Source organism: Podarcis liolepis (assembly GCF_965112155.1).
Source record: "Podarcis liolepis genome assembly, chromosome: 16".
In the NCBI taxonomy this organism is placed as follows: Eukaryota; Metazoa; Chordata; class Lepidosauria; order Squamata; family Lacertidae; genus Podarcis; species Podarcis liolepis.
In genome coordinates, this window is record NC_139567.1 from 2,922,766 (window position 1) to 2,940,544 (window position 17,779).

Sequence of the window (17,779 nt, forward strand, 5' to 3'; positions counted from 1 at the left end):
GATCAAAATGTAACCAGGCATCATAATACCTCTGGCTTATTTAATGGCAGCATTCTGAAATGGGAATGTCACCTTTTGGAAAATGGAATAAATGCTGCAAGCTTTACTCCACCTGGGAGAGCTGCCAGAAAGGCAAAGCAGGACTATGGTTGAGACAGGTAGAGGCCCATTGGGAGGTTAAATCCCAGCTAGTAGTTATGAGAAAGCTACAGCCTCTAAAATTCTGAATAAATGGGTGCAAATTTTTGCCACCCCCTCTCTCCATTAATGTTACAAAAGGAAGTAAAGTTACTGAAAGAATGCATAAGGACTAGGATGGGCAAATAAAAACGGGATTTTCAGGAGGTGCAGTGTGCATTACAGGATCATTGCTGGAACTCTAACTCCCATCTGTCCCAGCCAGCATGGCCAATGGTCAGCGATGATGGGGGGGTTGATGGGCATGATAATGATGCAAATGCCCAGAGAGGCCCCAGACACGCCCATCTTTTGAGACCCCTAGCCATAACAAAAAGGGCGAATGGTTTGCTTATATAATCTGCTGATCTGGAAGGGAAGGCTCATCCCAATCTAATCTTGTGTCATCCAAACAAATAAACAATATTTTATCCACACTGTGTTGGAAAGGGTTAGGAATTATTCCTTTTTTCATTAATGCTGAGCCCACAGTACAGTGCAAAATTTCTGGGGAAATGTTTTTGACACCATCTTTTCCATCATGGTCCAGGAATTGAAGTCTGACCCATCCTTAGCTCTATTTTCACTGGAAAGTGGTGCAAACCCAGTGATTAAACACAATGGCCTAGTGGTTGGTTTGTTGTTGTTGACAGCAGTGCAACCAGTTGTTGCTTGTCATTGGCAAGCCAAATCAGAGCCACTAACGGAGACCTGGATTATGTCTGAGACATAGCTCTCTCAGATTGCCATACACAGAGGAGGGCGGCTATAAGAGGTTTCTCAAAAAGGGAAGGTTTGCTGAAGTTTCTGTTTCTTCTTCATAAATTGTTGTTGTTGGCACCCATCTGTCTTGAGAGACAATGGAGTGTGCCTCCAGGGGTGAAGTCAAACCACTGCTTTAGCAGCACCCAAGTCAGGACGCAAGCTTGGGCAGTGCATATGGAGGTCCTGGGCTGGCCAGACAACATGACCCCCCTCTGAGTCTCGCTGATGTGGCCCAAAGGAAAGCAGAGCAAGACGTTTGGCACCTGCTTGGCTGCAGGAGTTGCTCTCTATCCAGTTCTTGGGGTTCTCCATAGGACACCCCCCTGTCCAGGATGCTCCCTGCTCCACCCCCACAAGTACTTTTGTCTGGATGGAATGCAACCTTGAACTGTAGATAAAGCCTCTTGCTTGTGCAGATGGAGGTGTGGTGCTGGTGGGGATGTGTGGGTAGAAACCTCTGGCTTTTGTGTGCCTGCATTGTAACCTGCTCTACAAAGGCTAAGAGTCACATCCATTGCTCTGCCCACCACTAAGAAAATGTGTATGAAAAAGGTTCCTTGCCTCTGGGCTAATGTTTGCTAGCAGAAGGCAGGAGAAAGCAAATGCTCTTCATGCACAGGAACAAGGAAAAGTCTTACCTTCTCCCTTGCCATACTTAGAAGCAGGGCTCCAGGACACGGCCTCCACGTAGCCCAGCTGCCGACAGACCACGTGCGCAGCGTGGATGGTGAAGTCGTCGTCACACACGGTGCCCCACTCTCCGTTGTAGAAGACTTCCACCCGCCCTTCATTGTGCTTCCTCTTCTGCCCTGACAACCGCAGCTGGATACGAGGGACGTCGGCTGGCAGGGGAGGCAGCTGCTGCGGAGGCTGTTGCTCAGGGTAATGCGGCCAATGTTCATATTGGGCCAAGGTCAGGTGGCTCAGGCATGCAAGGAGCAACAATGTGAGCAAAGAGTGGTTTGGGCTGAAATCTAGGAACCTTTCCATTTTGGGAAACTGTGGTCCCCCCAGAAGCCAAGTCCTTTATCAGCTGAGTTTAGTAGAGAGAGGATCAGGAGGCAGCTGGGCTGGTTTGCTGGAAGGAAAAAAATGGGCTGTGAGAAGGATGCCAGCTGCTAAAGATGGTTAAGCAATGGATTCAGCTGTTGCGAAACAAGCCTCCGCTAGTGCAGCTGTTGCATTGGATTCCCTTAAACTCTGCAAGAGCCATGGCCCATGTTGTCTTAGTTTTTGGTAATGCGTAAGTGGCTTCCTGACTTCTCCCTGAGGGCTAGTTCACACATGCATCTCCCTCCCTCCCTGTCTGCAGCATTGGATGGGGACTTCTGTGAATGTGTCATTGCAGGTATAAGACAGGCAAAGGGGCAATAAAAACACAGAGTTATATCCAGCAGTGTCACCTCCTCAGCACGAGGACGTCTGCCTCTGCAAAAGGACTCCCTCTCCTCCTCACCCCACACTCCACATGCCGCAAATCTGCTCTGGTTTCCCCCCACCCCTCCAGAAACTATTTGGGGGGGTCATGAAGAGGACAAAGGAAGAGGAGAGAGAGAAGTTCCATTGAATAGAAATAAGTCTTTGGGAAAAGGTATGACTTTGGTAGGTCCAACCCACAACACATTTTCTTTTTCAAAAGAATTTATACCCTGAAACACTCGTTAGCCCAGATTCCTTGGCTCCCTTGGTTCCAGATATGCTAAGATGGAAAGGAAGACACTCTCTGTCACCCATACTGTATAACATTTCACCTCTTTGGGGACCAAACCCTTGTATAGATGATGGGATATTTGTTTATGTCCTGTACTGGTAGATCAACAACACTGAAATAAATGATATATCTGGAATTATTTATTTTTTGAAAAAATCTGATCTGCAATTTATACAAATCTAATAATTCATCATATATTTTGCATTTTTATGTGCTCAGTTTCTCCGGTGGGGAGAGATTGGTGGATCGGGGAATGCTATGGACACAGTGTATCTTGATTTCAGTAAGGCTTTTGACAAAGTCCCCCATGATCTTTTTGCGGATAAGCTCGTAAAATGTGGGCTGGACAAGGTAACTTAGGTGGATTTGTAGCTGACTGACTAATTGAACCCAATGAGTGCTCACTAACGACTCCTCATCATCCTAGAAAAATGTGGCAAGTGGGGTGCCACAGGGTTCTGTCTTGGGCCCGGTCTTATTCAACATCTTTATAAATGACTTGGATGAAGGTATTGAGGAGGGGCTTATCAAATTAGCAGATTACACCAAAGTGGGAGGAGTAGCTGATGTTGCAGAAGATAGAATCAGGATTCAAGATGACCTTAACAGATTGGAGAATTGAGCCAAAACTAACAAAATGAATTTCAATTGGGAGAAATGTAAGGTTCTATACTTAGGCAGGAAGAACCAGCTGCACAAGCATAAAATAGGGGACACCTAGATTACCAGTAGTACATGTGAAAAGGATCAAGGGGTCTTAATAGACCATAAGTTTAACATGAGTCAGCAGTGTGATGCAACAGCAAAAAACTATTCTAGGCTGCATCAACAGAAGTATAATGTTCAAGGGAATAGTCAAGGGAATACTCTATTCTGCACTTGGGAGTACTGCGTCCAGTTCTAAGCACCACAATTTTAGCAGCATATTAGCATGCTGGAACATGTGCAGAGGAAGACAACCAAGGCTCTGGAAACCTGAGCTTATGTGGAACAGTTCAAGGAGCTGTGGATGTTTAGCCTGGAAAAGAAGAGACTGAGAGGAGATATGTGGCCATCTTCAAATATCTTAAGGGCTGTCATATGGAAGAGGAAGCAAGCTTCTTTTCTCCTGCTCTGGAGGACAGGACTCGAAATAATGGCTTCAGGTGAAAATAAAGGAGATTCCGACTAAACATCAGGAAGACCTTTCTGACAGTAAGAGCTGTTCCAGCGGAATGGACTCCCTCAGGAGGTGGTGGACTCTCCTTCCTTGGAGGTTTTGAAGCAGAGGTTGGGTGACCTGCATTGTTGAGATTCCTGTATTGCAAGGGGTTGGACTAGATGACCCTTGGGTTCCCTTCCAACTCTACAGTTCTATGATTCTGTGGCTTGTGCTGAACCTCAGATGCCTGGGAAAGAGAGTCATCCCACTGCTTTCGCAGCCACTAGAGAGACTCACCACAAGATCAGTCAGTTCCCCTGCCCTCCTCCTGTGTCTGGAGAACGGCAGGGGAATCTTCCAAACAAGGGGAATTTCCCAGGGCTCACACTGAGCTTCAGGAAAAGGGCAAGGGAACTCTCCAGGCCAGCCAAAGCCAGCAGCCAGCTAAAAGTTGAAGGAGAAATAGTCTTAACTGATTGCAATATTGCATTTTGACACGGCTGGGTAAGCCACCCTGGGATGTTATGGTGAAGTGGTAGGGAAGAAATCTAAGAAATGTGAGGAACAAATGTACAGTGGAATATAAACACAAAACCCTCAATAACTTAAACACTTAACTCTGTTAATTAAATAACACTGTTAATTGGGCTCAAGGTTTGAATTAAGTACAAGATGCTTAATCAATGAATCAAAAGGATGAGTTTCATTCAGGATACTCTTTCCCTTTCCTGATTTTTGTTGTTGTTTTTCCCCACAATAGTCAGTTAACTTTCTGTAATGACTGAACATGCTTAACCTTCATTGGCCTGTTTTGGGGACTGTTCAGTTCAACAGAAGGTTTTTCCCCCAATGAAGTTGTGTGTGGTTTGTTTTTTTGTTTTTGTATTTCTGCAAAAGTTGGGGCTCCTCTGAGGTTACCAATAGGCTCCATCTTTTTGTGGGTGATGCCATTTTGGCGACTAAAAGAAAAACACCTAGAGAATTGAGTTTGCTGTTAGCATATATGATAAAATGCTGGATCCACTGAGCACATCTGCTTTGTCTTCATTCCTGCCCTCCCAAAAAGAACTGATGTGGAGGATTTTGATCTGTTTAACAACCTGCGCTGCCTGCTTGGTGCTGATGTGTGGCAGGGCCTTCGTGGCAGCGGCTCCCATTTATTAACATTCAGGAGGAATTTTAAAAAAACCCTGTTCACCCAGGCATTTGTTGGCTGAGAGAGACCCCAGCAGCCTTGAGATTATTAGCTGTGTTGCTGTTTTAAAATGCTCTCAAAGTTTTCCTATGCTTGAAGTATTTTCATTTCATTTTAAATTGTATTACTCTCTGTTTGTAGTCCTGGGCTCCTCTGGGAGGAAGGGTGGGGTAGAGATGTAAAAAACAACAGAAACCAGTGATGATATAAGCAAACAGTTCCTTTAAACTGTGAGTTGGGTCACTCTCTCTCTTTCATTCCTTCTTTCTGTGTCTCCCTCTGTACCATGTTTAATAAAAAAAGAAGGAAGTGGCAGATCCTCAAATAAATAAATAAATACTGTGGCCCACTGTTCACAATAGAGAGAATATCCTCCTCCCACAAGGCTCCTGAAATGATGTCATGTACGGAGTATTTCCATTACTGAATGTCTGGTTTTAACCACAGGACCACCAAAAAGACCCAGATGAGATTCTCCCCTCTCCACTTTTAGGGAGAGTGGCCTGCCACCCCCTGCCTGCGCATCATTTTCCTCCCCAGCCAACAGTTTATGCTGGGGGTGGGGGGCAGGGGGTTGAAACCACAGGGACATGCTCAGAGCATCTCAAGACCCTCTGATTCAGCCAGGGAGGGCCTTAAAAAGACAAGGCAGAAACATGAGCCTGGCTTCTTGGCCTCAAACTGAGCCGGGTGGTTCACTCGCAGCCAATTTCTTTTGTCATCCTTGCAACCGGCACGTGAAGCAGTCGGAAGGGCCATGTGTGTAGAATAGCTTCCACGTGAAGCGAGGCCAGGCAGCAGAAAGAGAAGCCCACCACTGGGCTTCCCAGAGTAGGATTACTCTCCCTAGCAGCCGCCAAAACACAGGAAAGAATCAGCTCGTAAACAGACATCTAGGAAAGAGGCTGTTTTCAGCACCAAGTGCAAAAATGTGATAAGGGAAAGAGAAGACCAGCCTTTTGCTAAGCGTTGCACTCTTGGAGAACCAACGTGGTGTAGTGGCTGGAGGGTCAGACCTAGGAGTCCAAAGTTCAAAACTCCACTTGGCCAAGAAGCTCAGTGGGCTGGTCACTGCCTCTCAGCCGACCCTGCCTCACAGAGGAAAGAGGGGATAAATATAATAATAAATGGATGGTGCTGCCGCTTTTGCTGACCTTCCTGATCACTCCAAAGGTCTAAACCAGGATCTTGTTTCCCACAGGGGGCCAACAAGGAAAGGCACAAGCAGGGCATGGATGCAACAGCTCTCTCCTATTGTTGTTACCCAGCAACTGGTAAGGTAAAGGTAAAGGTACCCCTGCCCGTACGGGCCAGTCGTGTCCAACTCTAGGGTTGCGTGCTCATCTCGCTCTAGAGGCCGTGAGCCGGCGCCATCCGAAGACACTTACGGGTCACGTGGCCAGCGTGACGAAGCTGCAGCTGGCGAGCCAGCACCAGCACAGCACACGGAAACGCCGTTTACCTTCCCGCTATAAAGCGGTCCCTATTTATCTACTTGCACTTAGGGGTGCTTTCGAACTGCTAGGTGGGCAGGAGCTGGGACCGAACGACGGGAGCTCACCCCGCTGCGGGGATTCGAACTGCTGACCATACGATCGACAAGTCCTAGGCACTGAGGTTTTACCCACAGCGCCACCCGCGTCCCAATTCCAGCAACTGGTATCTAGAGGTATACTGCCTCTGAACCTGGAGGTTCACCCATGTTTCCTAAAGAGCAATGTTAGACAAGCTTTGCAGGCCTGAGCTGATAGAGCAAACATGAGTTGCTTGCAAGAGCACGGCTTCTGTTCAGAATTCAAATAGAGACACTCTTAATTCAAACAGCTGAAACTCAGATGGGGTTAGCATTACCAAAGCAGGTCCGATCATGCCATTTGGGGTGAGTGTAATTGTATGTGTAGGCCCCATTCCTCTACCTAGTTTTCCAAATAGCTACAACCCCCATCATCCCTGATCACTGGCTATGTTGGCTGGGGGTGATGGCAGGTGTAGTTCAAAAAAGCTGGAAGGCACCAGGTTGGGACGGTTGGTGTACACCTGCTGGTACCCTGAAAGGTACAATGTTTCCGGTTTTGAGAGCCCCACTTAACAGGGCCATGCGGGAACCCCTTCATATCTGCGCCTTCCATACATGCTGCGTGCTATTATGTCCTGCTCTCCTGAAAGGAGAAGCTTTAAAACAGTCACATGCTGAAAAGCTATTACAACAGATCCCCTCCCTTCTACTGCCGGAGATGATTAATTGGGTTTAATAGCTTTTCAATGTGGTTTACCCTGGAAAAAATGGCAGTTCTTCATGTTTCAGAGCATTGCAGAACCTTAGCCAGGTCAGAATCAAACATTGTTGGAGTCACGTTTCCTGCTCTGAGGAAGGATTCTAAGCATCTCAGTCCCCACCCACCCCTGCATCCACCTGGTGGGCATGTGCTAGTGAAAGAACTTATGATCCAACAGATACATTTGCTAATACATCCCACCCTCGCTGGGAAGACTGGGAGGAAGTAGACTCTGGGCCTCCTGTCAGATGCTGTTGATGAGCAACTTTGAGGCCCCTACTTTCTCTTTTTAGGGTTATATTTAAACCTGGCAGGCCAGGCAGCCCTTCAAACAGAAAGCTGTCCTTTTACAGAGCACTATCACCTGTAAAGTGGCACACATGGCCCCTGCACTAATTCTCCATCATGCTCAACAGGAAGTCATAAACCAGGAAACGTCTGCAAACAGGAAACATTTAATTAACGTTAAAAAGCATCTTTGTGGAACGGGACTCGTGGGGATGGGGGAGTTCTATTTCATTTGCACTTTAATGAAAAACCACCTAATTCATACTTCTTCAACCAGTATGTGAACCAAAGCACAGCTACCCTTTGAAATTTGCACTTCTCTGGATGTTGTCAGGCAGTTCTCCACCAACCAATGTCTTAGGGGGAAATGCATTAAAATGCAGACGAGTGAAAATGGCACGCAAAAGTGCATTATATTAGGGGAAATTGCTTGAAAATGTGCACATTAGTCAAGACTGTATACAAAAGTGTGTTTATTGGGAAGAATTTGAACTACAGTCCTGATGAATTTTCATGAGGATGAAAAAAAACAAACCCACAAATTGCTGTGGAAATGTGGAGAACAAAATTTAAGATTGGAAAAATGAGAAATTGAGAGGACCCAAATTGAACAGGTTTCCTACTTGTACTTCTACTTGTGAGTAAATACTCTTGAAGGCTGTTGGGTCTGGGTATTGCTAGGTAATGCAGTGCTCAGGGGCGCCGACTTATAAAAAATATTGGGGGGGCCCATACCGGGGTCCTGCCGCTGGTTCGCTCGGGTAGCCGGGAGAACGCAGTTCGAGGTGGCGGTGTTGGGGAGAGACCCTCGCTCAGGGCGCCACTAGACTTGGCGGCCGGCGGCCTATCTGGGGGTTCTGGAGCGTATTTCGGCGGAGCGATTGGGGAGGAGGGGGCTTGTTGCCGGATTCTTCAGCTGAGCCGGAGATCCGCTGCTGGGGGTCCCTGGGCCGAGTTGTGAGCACAGCCTGCTGAAGGGAGATCCAGCCGATTGCGCGAGGCGGGGGTCCTCACTCTCTTAGGAAACGCACCCGCGCGCCCGATTGCCACAAAGTCCGAAGGGTGCGTGTGTGGAATTAAAAAGCAAAAACGAGATACGGGCAGGGCAGGCAAAGAGTTTTCTGCAAGAGGATGGAGGGCAGGTTGAAGAGAAAATCACTCAGGATGAGACAGTCAAATCAGCCATGATAAAATGGGCTCAGGATATTGGGTATAACATCATGTTTGAGGACTGGGAAAGGTTATGGACCACCGGAATGAAATTCACGGCATGTAATGCCTTGAAGGAAAATATTATGAAAATGATTTATAGGTGGTACATGACCCCAGTCAAGCTTGCAAAAATATATCACCTGTCTGATAATAAATGTTGGAAATGTAAGGAGGCTGAAGGGACATTCTTTCACCTCTGGTGGACTTGTCCAAAAGTGAAGGCCTTCTGGGAAATGATCTATAATGAGTTAAAAAAGGTATTTAAGTATACCTTTCCCAAGAAACCAGAGGCCTTCCTCTTGGGCATTGTTGGCCAGAAAGTGTTGAAGAAGGATAGAACTTTCTTTATGTATGCAACTACAGCAGCAAGAATACTTATCGCAAAATATTGGAAGACACAAGATTTGCCCACACTGGAAGAGTGGCAGACGCAATTGATGGACTACATGGAACTTGCTGAAATGACGGGCAGAATCCGAGATTTGGGAGAAGAAACAACGGAAGAGGACTGGAAAAAATTTAAGGACTATTTACAAAAACAATATAAGTTGTATGAATGTTAAAAATTTACACGATTCGGAAACTATAGCTTCAGCAATTAGATTTGGGAAACAGGAAATTATATTTTAAGTAAGAAAAGGTCAAAATCTAAGGTAATACTATGTTTAATTTAAGATATAAGTAACTGATGAAAAGTATGTTAAATTTAGAGGTATAGTATTTGAAAAGTACAAAATAAGGTACGAAACAAGGTAATAATTTGCTGATATCTTTATTATAAAGAATGCAGGGTAAGGGAGATGCGAGGAAGTCCAGTTAGTTATATAAAAAATGTGTTGAATGGTTGGTTTTCTTTTCTTCTTTTTCTTCTTTTCTTTTTCTTGTTCTTTTACTTTTTTCTTCAGTGTATGTTTCTAACTTTGTATTTGAAAACTTAATAAAATATTTATAAAAAAAGAAGAAGAGAAAATCCTTTCGCTTTTCTGGGGCGCAGGGAAGTCTCAGAGCCGGACGTTGGGGAAGGGACCCCCTTTGCTCTGCCCTCTTCTCCCGTCTTAGATTTGCATGGGGGTCCCCGCCCGAGCTTGCCTGGCCACCGGGCCACACAAGGGCCACGCTCTATGCGGCGCGCCTTGCTAGCCGCGCAGCTATCCTCCGCGGCTGTGGAGTGGCCCTGCGCCGGTGCCCAGCCCCTCTGGGCGCCCGCTGCGCTGCCAATGACAAGCGGGCGACGTCGCGGGCGGGGAAGGCATCGCTTTCTTTCCCGATCCTTCATCCTCCCAGTCTTCCAGCCCTTTTTTGGGTTGGAAGCTCGTCTCGTTCGCCCTTCTCCTTTCTTCACCCTGCGCGCAATTTTCCTCCCTCGTCTCCCTCCCCATTTCTCCTTCCTTCCTGAGTGACTGACGGGCTTGGGCTCGGGCTCAGGCTCGGGCTCGGGCTTCGGGTAGGGCTCGGGCTCGGGCTCGGGCTTGGGCTCGGGCAGCCACAGCGTCGGCGGTGTTGGCGATCGGCGGCGCGGGGGGATGGCCCTCCCGGGGGAGCCGGCGCTGCTCAATGGGGTTGCCAAGGAGACAGGCCGGCCGCCCCCCTCCCCCGGCCTGGCGCCCCCCGCCGCGCCGGTGCCCGTTATCGAGCTGGTGCGCGCCGGGCGCCCTATAAAAGCCGCGGACGCGCCCACCGCCGCCCGAGATTATTGGGGGGGCTGAGCCCCCCCAAACGAATTTTTGAGGGGGCTCGAGCCCCCTCAGGCCCCATGGAGTCGGCGCCTATGGCAGTGCTATAAGATGGGCTGTGTGGAACCTCCCACTTGGTTTGGCTTTCAGTCAATTGCCGAGAAAGCAGTGCCTCAGCATCACTGAAAATTCACTGGAAGCAGCTCTCCTCATAAAAAACAAACCCAAATAAACAAAAACAAAACAATGCTGGCACCACTGACCCAATCCACCATGAGCCAGGGTGACCCAACAACTAAGAAGACCAGCATACTAAAAAGTAGCACTTTAATGATTAAGAGATTGTGCTGTGAGTTAGAATATCCTGGATTCACCTTTCCCCTCAAACATGAACTAGCCTGGTCGCCTTATGCAATCCAGTGTGTTTTAGTCTCAGCCTCCCCCCCCCCCCTTGCACCTGCAATATGAGGATAATAATTCTGACCTCACTTGCTAAGAATTATGGTTATGAATACTATCACCACCACCATCATCATAATCTAAGAAAGGGTCATGGGTTTACAGGATCAGGCTATAAGATGTTCCTCCAGAATGCTAAACTGCACAGACACGTCAGTTCTTGTGCCAGTTGAGACCTCAGCTTCCAAATGAGGTCATGTATGAATGCTGCTGCCGTCAGAGAACAGGGGCTGGCCATTCAAAGCCCCTACATTAACTACAAGAAGCTTTGTGAATTCCTTTGCAGTTTGTACTCTTACAAGAAAATCACAAAGGGGTAAAAGCAGAGCAGGTTCATGGAGCTCGGCTGGGCCCACTGGGAGAGAATTCAGCTTCCACAACATGATGTTTTTTTGCTGAGTGGCCAAAGCCTCCAGTGAAGAAATCTTGATCCGGAATGCAACATAATAGGGCTTGCAAGTTTTCATGCTGAACTGGAAGCCCTGGTGCCAAGAGCCGGTGTTAAATCTCTGAGCCCAGGGAGCTGCATTCTGCCATGTCAGACAACTGGTCAACCTAGCTGAACTTTGTCTACACCAGGGTTTGGAAAACTGTGGCCCTTCAGATGTGTTTGGATCATGGGAATTGCAGTCCAACCGTGTCTGGAGGCTCCTAAGTTCCCCATCCGATCACAGGGTCTTCCCAGCCCTAGCTTGAGCTGCCAGGGACAGCACTGGGGGCCTTTTGTATGTAAGGGAGGTGGAGATGAGTGTGGACTGGGATTGGGACACTGCTTTCAAAGGGTAGGATGGAGTGTACTCTTTGCTGTTGAGTGAAACTTTCATAGCCAGAGCCAGCTTGAAGCAGTTTCCCTGGTCAGTGTGCTTGTGGTCCACTAAACTCTACATATCTCAGATAATGAGGTTTCTTTTCAGATCATTGTCCTTTGCCCTGACACAAACCAGAGACGAGCCAAGAGGTTCAAATGCTCTTGGGGGCTGATTTCCTCCTTCTAACCTTATCTTTTAACTTCTAGATCAGGGGCATATCAGGGCTGTGCATGAAGGGCTTGTCCCTTACGTGAGGGGCACATAAAGTCATGTTTCCTGCTGCCTTCCTATTCATAGATGGTGAGGGTCTGCAACAGTGTTTGGAAAGTTCATTTTTAAACAGAACTAGTTCTAGTTCAGCATGTCCAAAAGGAACTAATTCCTGTCCACACCCATCCCTTTACAAAATGAACTACTGTCATTCATGTTCAGTTCCCAGTTCCAGTTCACAAGACCCTCAGCAATTTTTCCTTCAGCATTCAGACTAGTGCAAACTGATGTGCCAAAATATAGAACAGCAAGCCTAAGAAAACATCAAAGAACACACACACAGTGGAATGTGAATTTTTAAATTTATTTCCCCCAACAATTATGATCTTTAAGCTCAGGGCCTTGCCTGCCCATGAGGCAAGCTGGGGTGACCGCCTTGAGTAGTGGAAGCCCACAAGGTGGAGCCCCCACAAATGTCCCACCTCAAGTGGAAAACTGCCACGCCAACAGCACCAGTTTCCAGCAAGATCTCACCAAACATTTCTTACAAAAGAGGGTTTAACCTGAAGTGGGAACTGGAAAGCACCTATTTTCTAGAATCCAATCTTGCTTATCTTTAACCCCTGTATCTTTCCTTGCTGATTTCATTTACAAACACCATGATAGTCCGAGTCCGAGTATACCCACTGAAATAAATGACTTCAGTAGGTCTACTCCGAGTACGGCTAACATCAGATCTCACTCTTAGTCTTTAAGGTAACACAATACACCTTGCTTCTCCCCTGCTCCCCACACACAAAGAAACATAGGTACCCGGCCTGGGGAAAAACAGGTATTTCATCACATGGGCCAATGACACGCATGCCTCTCACACATGAGCAGGATGAATGACAACCTACACACACAGATTGTTTCCTACATAGAAGTGCCTTCCACACACACATTTTGTGACTCTACAGATAACCCACCCTAACTCCTCCTCAGCCCAGTCATCAACATCAACTTCTCCATGCTCTTTGTATACAGGTATATCTTGCTTACAAAGTCACTTTATCTAAATTTTGGCCCTCCCTTGTGCATTTCCAGAGATTCCACACACACACTTCACTAGGTGACACCTGTTATTTGATCCTCAGAAGAGGCAGGGATCTCCTGGAGCCACGAACCAAAGCACTACATAAGGGCTGCATTCAGTCCAGAAAGAATCCGTCAAATGACGTTTATATTACAGTCCCCTGAGCTCCCACATCTGGGAGTACTTTGGAAAAACCACACACACCTCTGATTCAGGATATTCACCATTTGAAGGCCACTCCAAATCCTTTTTTGAGTCTGGCTCAGGACTGACGGATACAACTATCCATAGTGGGTGTTTTCAAACTTCTGACTTCCAGGAAATTCCCCCCTCCCCCATCTCTGTAGAGCCAATGTGGTATAGTGGTTATGATGTTGGACTGGGATGAGGGATCCCCACTCAGCCATAAAGATTACAATGTAACTCTAGGATTTAGCTGTGATTGCAGGGGGTTGGACTAGATGACCCCCAAGGTCCCATCAAACCACCATTCTATGATTCTATCACTTTTATATGGCTGGGCCCCCCTCCATGCCCCACTGCCTTCAGTTTGCAATGCACTTTTTTCATCCTCAGGTTGTGAGGTTATCAGTACTATTCATTCCCACTATTCGCCTTGTCTTTATCAGATTCACAAACACTGCACATCTGATTTCCTTACGCCAGACCCTTCTGAACATTCACTCTGAAGCCTGAGAGTGGCACCGTCAGGAGCGCTGTGAGGCAGAAGTTGGGGAACCCACTAAAGCAGCAGGGCTGGCTCACCAGATTTTGTAATAGCTGAAATGACACACATAATTCTGATCTGTGGCTTCCTAAGGTGAAAGGAACACTACTAGCAACATTGCTGAATGCTTACTGCCCCGACCTCTGGGCAATTAGCAATCCTCTCTTTCGGCCTCTTTAGGTCAGGGACTGCATGGTGGAAAGAGTCAGTCTGGCAACAAAGTCACAGCATTTTGATATTGGTATTTTTATATATAAAAAAGCATTTCCCATTAGCACATGCTGCTTCCCACCTATCCTCCAAGGACCCCAGAGCAGGGTTTGTAGCTATCTAGCTATGTAGATTTATTTTGTAAAATAATAAAATAAAACCATAAGCTCTTTCTGTCCTCACAACAGCCTTGTGAGGTCGGCTAGGGTGAGATATGTAGGCAGGCCCAGTATCCATAAGCGAGCTTTGGAGCTGATCAGGCATGTTTGAATTTGCTCTGTGTTCGCGCTCCCCTTACTCTGCACCCCGTGTGCTCCCACTGCTGGTTTGGGAAGAGGTTTGCGCATGAAGTTAGTCACAATCCATATCTATCCTTCATCCTGCACTCTTTCTCTGGGAATTGAGAAAACGACCTGGCTGCATTTTAAGTTGGAGTGCACTGAGTTGTAATGAAGACTTTTCCCAGCCCCCTGGTCCCACATATTATTCAATCTGACCCAACGGAGCTTTATGGAAGGGTTTCCCCTTCTCCTACATTTTATCCTCTTATGTCCGGGACAGTTCATGATGTTGACAGAAAGTTTGAAGGGAAGAGCAAATGGACTCTCAGGTCTCCAGCTGCTCTGTCTAAAGCGGCTGTTCAAAGGTTGATCACCCCCGTCTCTGAAAAAGCATTCTGCCAGCAGTGCTACATAGCTGTCAACTTTTCCCTTTTCTTGCGAGGAATCCTATTCGGAATAAGGGAATTTCCCTTAAAAAGGGGAAAACGTTGACAGCTATGGCTCAGAACCTGGAAGCAGCCAGTCCGGCGACCGAGAGACTACGCTTCTCCAGAGTTTCAGGCAGGAGACGTCTTTCCCAGTCTTAGCTGGAGACCCCAAAGACGGAATCTGGGACCTTTTGCTTGCAAAGCAGGGGGTCTGCGGAGCAGCGCCCCACACTCTGCATGCTGACTCTTCCAGGTCACTGAATGCAGATGGTTCCAAAGGCAGTGCCTTTACCCCTGAAAAAAGGAGAAAGCGAGAGAGAAATGTGTGTGCCCACAAACACCCGCGGAGAGACTAACTCTTCCTGGTTTGCTGCTGTCTCTGTAGCTCCATCAGTTTAAGTACAGGACATCATTAATTCTCTAGTGGTTGCTCTTACCTAGCAGTTCCTGGCAGGACACCTTGCGGGGAAAGGATCCTCTTGCATAAAGCGCCTCTCCCGGACTGAGCCTGGCAGCAGTTGAGAAGAGCCTCTTCTCTTGCACATTTCACAGGAGTCTTCCTCTCAGGGCAAACCCCTCCCCGGGCCCACCCCCTCACACTCAGCCAACACCAGCTGAGACTCAAAGGGGTGATATCATGTGCTTTTGGGCTGTAATCTGAGATCTGCCTTGTGGCATTCCTAAAGCACAGGCGTTGAAGCACGGTGGGGGGGGGGTGATGGGGAGGGGGCGGAACTGGCTACTTTCTAGGAAACATGTATTTAAAAGTTGGCGGGCGGCCGGGGTGGGGGCTGCTCTCTGCTTCGGATGATGATTCATACTTTAATATGCCTATTGTACTGCAGGGGCAAAGGTGTGGGGAGGCATGTGAAAGGGGGCAGGATGGTCATTTTATTTATTCATTTCATTCCTCTCCTGGCAGGATGTTTTTCAGAAACTACAATTGGTGATCACCTTTTATCACCCCCCCCCCCCCAATTCTCCATTCCTCAAAAGTGTGTGCTTTCTGTGTAAGTTTCTGGGAGACACACACACAAAAATAAAATGACAAAACAAAACCCGCAAATTAAATCAAAAACAACTTGAAAGCAGCACAGTTTAAGAAACCAGCATAAAACAGCAGCTGTGAGTGGAGATTCCTGCACTTCAGGGGGTTGGACTAGATGACCACTGGAGTCCCTTCCAGCTCTACAATCCCATGATTTATCTGACATTCAGTGAAATCAAAATAGGCACCAGGTGAGTCTCCCTGGGAACTAAATCTTGCAGTTGAGGGGCCACCAACTACAGGCCCTTCTCTGACAGCCACCCAGAGGAGGGCCTCTGTTGAAGGTCTTATTTGTGCAGGTAGGCACAGTTGGACCAAAAAGCCCTTTTCTTGACATGAAAGGTGGGATATAAATTCTTTTCATTATCAACACCATCCTCATACTAGTGGTATTCTAACCCCAAGAGGTCAATAGTGATGGATATAATTTCTAGGGAGGGAATGAAAGGCAAAAAGAGACTGCTGGCTCCAAGATCTGGGGTGGTGGATTTGGGGAAGAGACTCTCCATAAGCCTCTTCTATGCAGGGTCCTAATCCCTCCTCGTATTTATTTAGTTTTCATTTGGTTTATCACCCGCCATTCACCAGCAGGTGCCAGGTTGAGTTACAACAATTAAAAATTCAATATGGAAAACAATGTTTAAAAAATTTCCATCTCAGGCACAGAGTCAGTGGGTCTCAGGTGTCAAAAGCCAGGATAAAACATACAGTGGAAAGTGCATAATGAAGGTGCCAGAGAGAGCTCTGTGAAGAGGGAATCCCACAGCCTCCCAGTTGCCAGAACTGCCCATTAATTTACTCTCTCTAATTGGGTACATGGAAAAGAGGGTGCTCATTCCAGCCAGTCTTGTCCCTGCTCATTTGCTTAGAGAAGATAAGGCAACAGGCGGCTACAGTGAGGAGGAGGAGGAGAAAGGCCAGGGATTCTAGGTGTGTTGGCACCAGGGGTCCTCCTGGCATGGGAGCCTTGGCAGGGGCCTAACAAGGTCCTCCACCCCCACAGACTTGTCATAGGGGTTAGCATAGGAGTCCCAATTGTGTTTGGTCCATAAGCACATTTCAAATTTTGAGGAAGCACCAAAGGCACCACCGCAAAATGGCTGTCAGGGAGTGGAGGCAGGCCCATTCTCAAAAGGCAGACAGAAGGAAACTGGGAGACAAAAAAGACTAGGAAGGAAGTGAGTACAAAGCAGAGGTCAAGTCTGAGTCCCAAAACACAACAGCAAATCCTTGGAACCTATAGCTTTCTGCTCCCTTTCACAAAAGGCCAAAACCCGAAACAAATAACATTTCACAGAAGGCAAACTCTTTCTCTCTGTCAGCCAACTCATGCCGCATCTTTCTCTCTCCCACAGTGGATCATTACCCAAACACACCTGCCCCTCAGGGCTGCTCTCTGTCCTGTCCCCCCCCCCATCTCTCCCATCAATGCTACTCCATTTTTAAAATCCCATTTTCTGTCCTCGTGGTTGCTCCATTCCTCCACCATACTGCACACGGGTAAATGGACATGAGATTTCAGCCTGCCTAACAATGCAATCTTTTGCAATTTTACTCAGTTCAGTGAGATTTTCTCCCAGGGTAAGAGTGAACAGAATTGCAGCCTTTGTCAATACAGAATCTTTAATTTATTCCATAATGTTAATCCCTAAAATATAAACGATTGTGTGGTACTGCTTTGAAAGTGACCTTAAGTATAAGTAGGGTCTAGGCATGCAGGAATTAGGTAGCAAAATAGACCAGATTACTTACCGCTACTTAAAAAAAATAATACTCCATGCAGAAGTATAAAATGGTCACAGCATGGACTTCTGCCACCTGCTTTTCCCAGCCCAAGAACGGCCATAGCTAGCCAACCATCTGCAGCTGTCTGCACACCGTCTGCACTACTGAGGCCAACTGGGTCTCCACAACAGCCTAGAATGGAGATGTACCTCCAGACTATACAATTGCTATGTCTGAGGAGTGCTATTCCGCCTAGAACAGATGGTCTAGCTAATTCTGGGACCCAGGAGCCAGCTACCCATAGAGCAAGTCTTACCAAGAGTCAGCCTCAGTTTACTGGCCCTCATCAAACACATGCATAGCTGGGTG

At 47.2% G+C, this 17,779-nt stretch overlaps 1 protein-coding gene across 2 annotated transcripts in view; it reads right to left on the reverse strand.

Annotated features, from left to right (window-relative positions):
• Positions 1–15,207, reverse strand: part of LOXL2 (lysyl oxidase like 2) — an 80,342-nt gene extending 65,135 nt beyond the window's left edge. For both annotated transcript variants that reach the window (XR_014520215.1, XM_083480505.1), the window contains exons 1-2: positions 15,075–15,207; positions 1,581–2,020 (exon numbers count right to left, since the gene is read on the reverse strand). Coding sequence is in view for 1 of the 2 variants with exons in the window: in XM_083480505.1 (XP_083336631.1) it covers positions 1,581–1,932 (352 nt within the window). In the remaining variant the exon portion in view is untranslated. The remainder of the gene's footprint in view (positions 1–1,580; positions 2,021–15,074) is intronic.
• Positions 15,208–17,779: the final 2,572 nt, after the last annotated feature.